Raw genomic sequence first — 11,218 nt, 5'->3', positions numbered from 1 at the left:
TCGCTTTCTTACTTAATAAGCAAAAACTGAGGTCAGAAAGTAGGTAAAATAAACGCGTGTGTTTGAAGCGAAGGAGCCCACTAGGGCAACCTCCTCTCGGGGCGGGGGCGGGGGGGGCAGTCTGTGTGGAGAGGGGGCGTGGCCTCCGTGCGAGGGGGCGTGGCCTCTCGGCGGGGAGGGGGCGGGGCTTCTGGCGAGGCGGGCGGAGGGAGGGAGGGGGGGGGAGGTGGCAGCGGCGGCGGCAGCAGCAGCAGCGGCGGCGGCGTCGCCCCGCGCCGTCCCGTCCCGCCGGGCGTCTCCTCGCGAGATCGGGCGAGGTTTCCGGTGTTGTGACTGCGGGGCCGCGAACATGGCGGTCAGCCTCCGCGCCCGCTCGCTGAGGCACCTCCGCATCCGAGGTGAGGGCCCCGCGCGGCGGCGGCGGCGGCGGCGGCGTTGGGGCAAGGAAGGGGGGCTCGGCCCTGAGCGGTCCCCGTTGTGTCTCACCTCACCCCCCGCCGCCGGTGCCCGCTGCCCCCACCCCGCCCCTCCCCTCCCCGCCATCCTGACGCGCTCTCTTTCTCCCCCGTCCCGCAGGTCGCAACGACAGCGGCGAGGAGAACGTCCCGCTGGATCTCAGCCGAGGTACGGCCACGGGGACGGGGCCGGGGGGCGCCGCCGCCTCCTTCTCCTCCTCCTCCGAGGAAGGCGGAGGCCTGCCGCCGGTGTGAGCCTCGCCCCGGGGCCGCCGCCCGGCCGTGCGGGGGCAGGCAGGGGGCGAGGCGGCCGGTGCGGGGCCGCGGGGGGTGCGGGGCGCTGCGAGGGAGCGGGCGGAGCGGCGGCGGGGTCGGTGAAGCGAAAGCGGGCTGCGGAGCGTGGGGGAAGCGCGAGTGGCAGCGGTGGCGGTAACGCTTTCGCCTCGGGATTAGGCTGCGCCTCGCCGATTCCACCTCCGATCCTTTATTTTTTATTTTTTATTTTAATTTATTTTTTTTTTTCCCCCGGTACAATCTGTTTTCGGAGTTTTGTTCTTGAGCGGTTTCACCTTGGGCTGGAAACTGTCTCTGCGTACATATATCTTATTTACAAATGTGTTCTAGTTCTTGGGGAAACGCTCTGAGTTATTTCCAGTTCAAAGGAGCAGGCTTCTTTCTGTCCTCCCACCCCATCTCCACATGCACATGGTTGCTTTTGTGCCTTTAAAAATAAAAACGAGTGAAACTTCGTCAACGAAACGCAGGACAAAGGCCTTAACAGTTCAGACACATGACACAGCTATTACTGTAAGTAGTGTTATCTGTTTATGAAACTTACAGAATTGGGGTTTTAATGAATGTGTTTAGTAACCTTTTTTTTACATTGTGTAGTGCTAAATTGTTCTGATGTGACAGAACAATACACAAAATTTAAATGTTGGAGTAGTGATGTTTAGATGTGGTCTGTTTGAAATCTTTTAGTCAGAATTCAAAAGGTGACTGTCATTGAGATTGATTTTTTTTTCCCTATGAGGTGTTTTAAGCCACCTACTAATCCCATGAGACCTGTAGTAACAGCATTGTAACTACCTCATATATCCTGTTGTAAAAAAAAAAGTCTCAGTTAAGATGCAAAATCAGTTCTTAAAGAAATGAAAAATGTTTTGCATTGTGTAGAGCCAGTTAAAAAACAAACAAACAAAAAATCCATTAGTATGGTAGTCACAATTACATAAGGTACAGCTTTACTTTTAGTTATGTACCCCCTGTCAAAAATCCTGTGTGTTTTTTTTGTTGGAGAAACTATAACTGACCGATCAGTAATTGGGTAGAGAATTTTAAAGGAAAAAAATAAAATAAATGTCTCAGCATGGCATTAACTAAGCTAGATGATAACCTGATTTCCCCACTGAACACACAATCACAATGAACACTTATTTTTTTCCAACTGTTACTATAGTTACACAAGCAATTAGTTGAAATATTTTAAATTGTTACACTAATTTTGTACTAGTAATACCCTGTTTTGATTCACTATGTTGAGCCAATCACATAGTTTTTCATAAGGCTCACTTTTTCAGTATCTTAAAAGATAATTCTATTGTTTTCTTGTTTCCCCCCGACAACTGAATTTTGTGTTGATTAATCTAGAATATCTGTGTTGGGCGAAGTAGAGAATTGCCAGAAACAATGCCTCAGCCATATGCTTCTAGCTGCAGTGGTCTCTGTTACAAATACGTGAAATCAAATGGGTATTGCCTTGTTTTAAGCAGGTTCTCATTTAATGACGGTTAGACAAAAATGACTTATTATACAAGTCAGGCCTTCAGTAGTCCGTAGCTGTGGACTGTGCAAGAGGCTAGTGCTGTTATTAAGTATTTTAGAACTAATAATAGATGCAGGGAGGATGCTACCCTTGTTTATGCTGCTTTAGTTCCTACTTCTTCCTGGCTTACTGTGCAGTAAGACTCCGGGAGCACCTTGCTGTATGTAGAGCTGATGCACCTTTCTCTGCTTCTTGTTTGCCCCTCACTGTTCTTTGAGGGTTGCTTATGTTTTCCCAGAACTCACCTTGTTGTTCTCTTATGTGTTTTTACCGTGCCTGCTACAGCAGGAGTTCCCTCTTTGGAGCTTTTTAATGCTCTGCATTTTCAAAAGCCATATAATAAAGTTTATGAAGGGTGTTTTATATTATGGTGCACTGCATGTGTGAAGTCTCTGTAGAAGATCAGCCTGGTTAGAAATATTAATGTAAAGTTAGTGGTTTTTTTTTTCCTGGGTTTTGTTCATTTTTTAAACTTTTTAGCTGCTCAGCCCAGGCTGTGCATTGTCTTTTAATATGATTCTTGGATAAATCTTATTTTGGGACAATAATTTTCTTAACCTTTTCTCCCTAGAAAATTAGTTTTCTGAAAACATGATCAGCTCCAGAAAAATTGTCCCCAACATGAGTATATGTTGGACATAACATTGGTACAGTTGGTAATGTTGGTACAGTAAAAAATCCTAAAGATAAGTGTTGGACTGGTCATTTTGACTATTTAAGTCATGTCTTCTATTGGTTATGAAATTCAGACTGTTAATTGGGATTCATCGTACTCAGATTTTGGCCTTGTGTTATATTACCTGCTCAGAATAGAACAGAAGAGGAAAAGGAGGACAGATTCACCACCAGCGCAACTCCCATTGCAGTCATCTGGAAGGAATTAGCAATGGGATGAGGCATACTGGTTTAATTAGACTCCTGAAATCAAGCTCATAACTTCTTAAGGCCAGAGAGGACAATTGGAATTATTGACCGAGTTATCACATTTGCTAGGAATTCTTGCTTTGAGTCTGGTTGTGGCTGTGTACGTAACCGTGCTACAAGTATGCTGTGCTTTTAGCAAAATTCATCTTGGTACTGACTATTTTGCAGGGATTCCAAGCTGAGCTGCAGAGCTCGTATACCTCCCAGAGCCCTAGGCACTGTGAAAGGCTTGTGTAATCCACGCTTGGTTTGCTGCAAAGTTCTTTGCTCCTGTCTGTAACTGAGTATGCTTACCAACTGATTTTGAAAATTTGTTACTGCTTCAGTAACAAATTATCCTGTTAGGTGACCTACACCCCTGCCTTGCTGGTGTTTCTGCTGCTGGCTGTGAGCTGCGAGGGCTTGGGTGAGGAGAAATGCAGGCAGTGCCTTATCTGTAGGCAGACACCTTTAAATGTCCTTCCGTCAAGAGATCCTTGTTTCTTGGTGTTTTTTTTTTTTTTTTTGGTTTAGGGTTGGTGGTTGTTGTGTGTGGTTTGTTTTTTTTTTGTATTCCTGTAGTTCTGACTCTGCATTGCCTATTAGGAACTATCTAGTTTATTTACTAAAGTACTTGAGATAAACAAGGGTGCAAATAGAACTGCTGATGGTGGATGAGGACAAATGCTGTTTGTGACTATACATCTCAATTTCCTTCTTTCCGAGGGTAATGGTCTTCACTTTTTGTTATTGTGCTTTTTAATTAATTGAAAGGTACCTGTCTTCAGCATTGGTACTTTCATTTATTATTAATTAACAGACGTTGCAAGACACTACTTTGATTTAGCAGCTCTTTGTACATCCAATTCTCTGTTCTGCAAGTGTGGAGTCTCTTATTTACAGCAGGAGACAAATATGAATGAAGTAGCTGAGAACTGGCTTTTTTTCTCCTCAGGAATGAGTTTGGCCCAGTGTTAGGAGAAAAAATCTCCTTTTTTTCTCACTTACGCATTGTTTGCTTCTAACACATAGACACAAAAGTTCTGCTTAACTTCACAACTATACTGCTTTTCTTACTGTGCTTACATCACTTTAAACCATGTTGTATTTGATTCCCTGTGCCCACATGGCAAATTGCAGTGCATTGCATGCAGGGCAAATGTCTCAGGAGGCTATTTGCAGTTTACAGCCCACAAAAATGTTGGGCATTTTCAAGGGTTATTTGAGGGATAGTCAAAGAAGGCTAGATGAATTTTGTTTCCAAATTCAGCTTGAGATTTGGTGACCACTCCATTTCCAACTTCCTTCATCAGTATGAAGCAGGGAGGAATGTTGCGCACCTGTCTAATACTGAGAGTTCAAGTCATCGGGCCGGAAAAGTATTTGGAGTCCTTGTAACAAGGCAGTAGCAAGGATGCAGAGATTCTGGTGGGTGTGTGCTCTCTTGGTGGCTCAAAGGCAGTGAGTGTTTCACACTGGTGGCAGGACTGTTACAGAACGACTTCAGGTTCTTCTTTGCATGCTCTTGTGACAGGTGATCCATCACAAAAATAGGAGGAAGTGGGGCTCCTCTGCCCCATAGAAATATTGTTTTAAAAATATCCAAATAAACAAAATGTGTGGGCAACTTGACCCCTTCCTTCACTGCATACCATGATTGTGATGGTTAACTGTAACAGGTATCTTCTGTTAGAGCAAATCACACAGCGCTGTGTTTTACTTCCTTCTTTGTGAATCTGTAACAGAAACCCAAGAAGAGGAGCAAGAAGATATTTAGCAAGCGTTTTTTTTTTTCTTCAGTTGTTCTAGGATGCAGATAGTCAACTTGAAAAACAGGTGGAGTCTTACATCTTACTTGCCTTGCTGTCTGAGAAATTCTCTATTGCAATTATTCTTGAATATTAATCTTCTGTTTTTTTTACCTATCTGGACTCCAAGGGGTACATGATTGCTGATGGTGGCCTGCCAACTTTTTAGGCAATACCTACCTTTTGGTAGGTTTTAAAAGCAAGTTAGAGAAGCTCAGTATACACACTCTAAAATTAAGGCATACACTTAGCTTTTCTATCTGCACTTGTGCTTTAAATTGGCATTATTTTTGAATTGTAAAGCATACTAGCCTGGTTATATTAATAACATTTGCATACCTCTGGCTATGTTTCCTAGATTATTACTACTTTTACAGTCTTAAGACTTTTCAGAACTACTAAAATGGTATGTGCTTACAGTATTTTCACTTTCATTTCTTGAAAACAGGAACTAGATATTTAAAGAGGTGAAAATCTCATAAAAAGGCAACTTTAAACCCTTACTCACCATTAAAGTATCTGTAAGAGCTGGGCACTCTCATGTCTTTCAAAATCTGTGCTCATGTTTCTTTAAAAGTTTTATGTATGGCAACTTTATTTTTTTTTTAATGGGTGTATTTTTGTATATTTTTTCCTGCAGTGGTTCAGGTTTGTCGACAAATGTCAGCACTTTTCTTCTGAAGGGCAAAAACCAAAACTGCCATTCTAATATTGTGTGGTTTCTTTTTATATTTGACAAAAGGGGTTGTTTGGGGGATTTGGATCAGTGTAAATAAGCTCTTAGGTGTTTAAGCAATACTGTCTTTTCACATTACAATTTTCTGCTTTTTTTGCTCTTTTTGATCTGGTCATTTGAATCTTACAAAATGTTGAAATACCAAAATCTCTTAATTTCTGCTTCTCTCTTGTTAGAATTTTCGGGATTTTTTTTGTCAGAGTTCATCCAGGGTAGATTCTATGTAAAGAAACACACACCCTTAATCATAATTACAGTAAATAAGGAAGCTAAGTCAATGATAGCCTTTCCAGAAAGAAATGCATCAGACTTCTGCTCAATCTTGGAATCTTCCAACATACTTTGCCAATTAGCTGGGAAACTAGAAAATTCTTACCTACCAGCATGTAAGAGATGCTCAAATCAGGTAGAGTTTTAAAAGTGGGAGGAAGTGTAATAGTTTTTTATACTGAAAAACACCTGTTTACAAACTAACTGGTTAGACCCATCCAGATCCAAACATTGAAGGAAAGTAAGGTTTGGGTAAGTTTCAGAATGGCTTGAGAGTTGATGTTGAAATCATGGCTGAGTGGTTTTAGGAATGCGATGAAGAATTGGTTGTGTTTTATCTTTCAGACTAAATGGGACTCTTACCTGTGATGTGTTTTTTTTTTTTTTAATGACATGAGCTATCCATCTAAAAAACAACTATTTTTGTACAACTAAGAAATAAGCATGTGACATGAGGCTTTGACTACACAATGGATTGCATAAAATCAGGGGTGTGTTTTTCATTGGAAGTGTGCTTTATGGCATGCAGGTGGGCAGGTGCTTGTACCATAACACAGGTCACTGCGTACAGCAACACTCGCTTGGTACGTCCTGATACAGAAAGGAAGGTGCTGTACTGCTGTGAAACCAGTGCTGGCTGATAGCTGACAAATTGCTTCAACTGGAGCCCTGAGAACTTTCATAATGAAATATATTTTGCGTTATTGTAGCTTAGTGATCTCCAATATTAGTATATTCATGCATACTGCACAAGTAGTTTTTTTCATTTGCCAATCATTTGCTGTGGTGATGGAAAATTTGGGTAGAATTGGTCAGACGAAAAGTAGAAGTTGGCAGAACTTAGGAACATGATTAATGAAGAGTGTATTTACCAAGTCCTTGCAGCTGATGAAGAGAAGAAATGCTGGTAAAGATGTTTAAAAAAAAAAAGACCAAAAAAGAACAAAACCCCCTAATAGTTGCATTTTCTTAGTTGCATAACTGAATTTTTATAGCTGTGTAAGACTTTGTTTTGTTTCTCTTATGTTCATCAGTGTGTAGCAAGCAACATCTAAACAGTGGCTTGAATATATTTAGGTAATTAAATATTATGAGGAAGTGTCTTCCACAAATTGTGGCAATGTTCTCGGAATCCAAGTAGTTCATCCATACCTTAGGCTGAGTGACAGAGCTTTTATGAAAGTTTTCTAAAAGGTTTGATTTTTTGTTTTTTGTCACCGTCCCTAGGGGTGTTTAAGGAAAAGTTGGACATGGTTTGGTGGTGACATTGGTGGTAGGGGGATGATAAGATGATCTTGGAGGTCTTTTCCAACCTTAATGATCCTCTGATTCTACTTATTACTGGTTTTGTTGTATCTGATTTATTGTTCAGGTAGCTAGCAGCTTCTCAAATGCTAAAGTGATTTAGCATTTTTCCTTTTTTTTTTCCTTGTGGAAATTTAAGATATTTAATTGTCCAAGGTGTAAAATAAAGAATAAAAAATATTAAAAATATAAAATATTCAGAATAAAGATTCTGAATTATATTTCCACTGAAGAAATGTTTAGTTAACAATTGCATGCTGCTTATTAGTGATACTTTGAATAAGATTGTCCATGTGAGCCTAAGACCAACAGGATGGCAAAATGGCAAAGATGAAATAGGATAGTTATCAACCTGTATCTGAAGCGGCTAGGGACAGGTAGCACCTCTGGATAAAATGAAGGCTGTACATCTGTATACCTAATTGACATGGAATTTATTGGTTGTGAAATGAACTACAGCTGCAGATTTAAGACTACAGGATGTTTAGTGGGAGATTAGTTGTGCGTAGACAAAAGGTATTTGAAACAAAACAATATGGTCTTGATCTATAGAAAATGTATAATTACAATGGAATAGTAACAAAGAATAATTTTGTTAATCTCTTCATATAAAAATGTACGGAGGCAAGTATGTTGCAGTACAATTAGCGCTATAAAAAAAAGAGCAAACCTATATTCCATCTTTTCCCTTTATTACCTTCTGAACACTACTGATATCAGAAATTAGTTTTAGCAACCTCATATCTAGCGAATTTATAAATGAGTTTATCTCCTTTATGCAAAACATATGTGATTTTCATGGATAGACTTAATGGATTTTTTTTCTTGAAATTCAAAGAAAGAAATGGAAAAAATGTTGCTGTTGCCCTGTTTCCATAAATGTGGTGTTGCCAGCTCATTTTGTAGGTTAGCCCATTACTTCATCAAGGTAGATTTCTTTGAGTCAAAATCTAACTATGAGTTAGATGTCCTCTGTGCTTAAAAAGCTGTACTTAAATTATCTTGTTTATCAAATGTAAAAATTTATAATACAATTGACTTTTTCTGTCCTTTCTCTGAAATTAATTTTTTTTAGGAGAAAGCAAAAGGCTTGAACGGTCACAACTGTGGGCAGATGGGACTTTCCTGTTGCTAGCATGATGGGCTGGAGTTCCCAACAGTCTTCAATCAGTCTGTGTGCTATTTTGAGGTGTTCTGGTCGTAAGATTTTTGGGGTCAGTAGTTACCATGTCACACAATCACTGCAGTGTAAAGGTTTCCTGCTGCTGTTAGCGCTGTTTCTGAATTACCTGCAGCTTACAGTTGCATGTACCTTTATTAGTGTTTCAATTTGGAGATGTTACTTCGTTCTTTCCCTTTTACAAATTTCCCGTTGTGTCTTTTTCAGGAGACTGGGTGATCCTATATCGGATAATGGGGCTAGGCCATTGCTTCTTACACAGCATCTTATGTAACAGGATTTTCTGGGGACAGTGGCTAACTACTGACAGCTTGAACTTTTATCAGTAAGGGCCTTTTAGCTGGATAGCATTTATGTTTTGGTGTTCTTGAACAAGTTAAAATGATGCAGAGAATAATCAAAATTCTAATAGGGAAACATTCTTAGATATGATCATGTTCTTCCCTTTCAGATATTTTCTTCTAATCTCATTGACAGTATTCCCAACTTGCTTGTGAGCTCAATAATATTCAAAGAAATTCGTAATCAGAATTCTTGAGTAGTTTTGAAAGATTTCCCTGAAATACAAACCGAAGAGTAGTTGCATGATGTGACGCAGTCAATGTGTATATTTTGTTTAAAGCAAATAGATATTGTGACTGGCCTGAATTTTCTGTTCAGAATTGTTGGCAAGAAATAAGAAAATGAGTTTGGAAGAATGAAGGATAATTTTCTAAACAATTACAGTAACCTTTTCTAAACAATTACAGTAACTGTGTATCCCCCATTCAAATTCAAATGCAATGTTCTCAATTTCCATACTGATTTGATTTCCATACTAACATATCCAGCATTACAGATCTGGGAAAGGCTTGTCCTCCAAGATTTTACCTGCTTTTGAACGCAAGAGTAGTACTGGGTTACCCCAGCCTTGTGGCCTGCCAGTGGCAACAGCTACTAATTGGTGCACAGGAGAGAGTTGGAGAACAGGGCAGGCATGCAGTCACAGGAGCATTCCCCAGCCTCCAGCAGTTTATGGATTGGTTTGTGCTTTTTCCCTTTTTTGTCTTTTTTTCTTAATATGTAAACCCTTAGGTGTCTTAGAACAAGTTCTTCTAGAGTTTAACCGTACATTCTAGGATAATTTATACCTCTATTTTACTATGAAGTGGTAATGACAGGAATCTTACTAGGAGATTGTAATTTCAGCTTGGTTTTAATCATCACAGTGTGCACTAGTTACAGGTATGTGTCTAATACTGTAGAAAGATGGAATAATGTTCTTTTTTTTTGAGGGGGAGAGGGGGTAATATATGAAGATTGTACATCATAATGATGATTCCTAAGGTTCTTGGCATTAATGTTGCATCTTCCTGGTATTTGATGACTAGTGCAAGTATTCATTCTCTAAACTGACAAGTTACTTCAAGAATTTCCAAACCTATCATGGTACGTTATGTGGTTCTAACTTGAAAATTATTTTCAGAACTACTAAGTGAGGAAACTTATGTATGTCTTACACTAAGACATCAAAAGAATTGCTAAAAAAAAAAAAAATTAAAAAAAAAGAAAAACATTAATTTTCAAATCAGCATTGTTATCTTTTGGAATTGTCTGGTTATCTTTTACTGAGTTTAAAGGTATTCTAAGTTCTCACCATCGATCAAAAATTTGTATGTGGCTAGTCTTCAGCTTTGTTCTATGCTTCTGTTTGAGAGATAATATTGTAGCTTTAGATGCTATGACAGTTGTTAACATTTCAACTATAAAACCAGTTTTTCATGAGTTTTAGCAGTAAAGGAAGTCTGTCTACAAATCTGGCATACAAGATCACACAATAGGAATAATTAAGTTCCAAGGGTGAGAATGTAAGTTTAGGATGGCTTTTCTACATGTATAATCCCAGTGTGTTGGTTAGATAAATAATACTGTAAGAAAATAATTTGGAAGGTGGTCCATTTTTTGAACTGCTTTCACCACTTCAAGTAGAGTATAACACCAGAATGTTATTTGATGTGACCTCTGTCTCTACTGAGTAATCTTTTAAAAAGGAAAAACAAAAACATTTAATTTATGGTATTTTGTACAAATCTCCAAATGAGAATTCTATACAGTCTCAATAGGTTTTTAAATTTTACTTGCATGTTTACTTACAGAAAGATGTATGTGTAAGTGTAGATCTACATATAGTAAAATATGAAGGGTTAGATTTGTAAATGTAGTCCCAATGTAAGACCTTCTTGTTCTCTGAGATTGTAGCAATTCCTGGATCCTACCCTGCATATTCTGTCTCTTGTATCACTTTCTAGTTAAAAGGCAACTTTGTAAATATGAAGCTTAATTTCTACCTGACTGATGTAAGCAGAGGAACAGTTCTTTTACTTTTCTTTCTAACTACCATGAAAGAGATGAGCTTTTTTTTTTTTTTTCTGTATTACTGAGGCACTTTTATCTATTCATAACTTTCCTAAGCAGCAAGAGTGAAAGTAATCTGAGTTTTTTATTTCTCTTTTCATGAATATGGTTTACTGAATCTTCTGTGTTGTATTTAAACTGCAGTACTTTGTGTATTGTTCACCTGTGAAAGGTATAGGAAACAACAGATTGCTGCCTACATTCTTCTGGAATCACTGGTTTTGGTCATCTCTATTTTTCAAGGGGATGTTTGAAGTTGTTAAACTTGTAATACATTCTCTTTTTCCAGATTTTTATCAAACATTGTATGTAAAACTTACACATCAAGCTGTACCAGTGAAA

At 39.2% G+C, this 11,218-nt stretch overlaps 1 protein-coding gene across 3 annotated transcripts in view; it reads left to right on the top strand.

Annotated features, from left to right (window-relative positions):
- The first annotated feature begins 220 nt into the window (after positions 1–220).
- Positions 221–11,218, top strand: part of RICTOR (RPTOR independent companion of MTOR complex 2) — a 77,702-nt gene continuing 66,704 nt past the window's right edge. Inside the window, exons 1-2 of one of the 3 annotated variants that reach the window (XM_038169931.2) lie at positions 221–398; positions 577–624. In XM_038169931.2, coding sequence (XP_038025859.1) covers positions 350–398; positions 577–624 — 97 coding nt within the window. In that variant the 5' untranslated portion in view covers positions 221–349. Of the gene's footprint in view, positions 399–576; positions 625–1,157; positions 1,263–11,218 lie in introns of those variants that run through there. The other 2 variants (XM_072031675.1, XM_038169932.2) reach the window with 2 other exon arrangements.

This window comes from Anas platyrhynchos, chromosome Z, assembly GCF_047663525.1.
Source record: "Anas platyrhynchos isolate ZD024472 breed Pekin duck chromosome Z, IASCAAS_PekinDuck_T2T, whole genome shotgun sequence".
NCBI lineage: Eukaryota > Metazoa > Chordata > Aves > Anseriformes > Anatidae > Anas > Anas platyrhynchos.
Note: the sequence above shows the minus strand (reverse complement) of the source record. Positions and strands in the feature narration are given on the sequence as shown.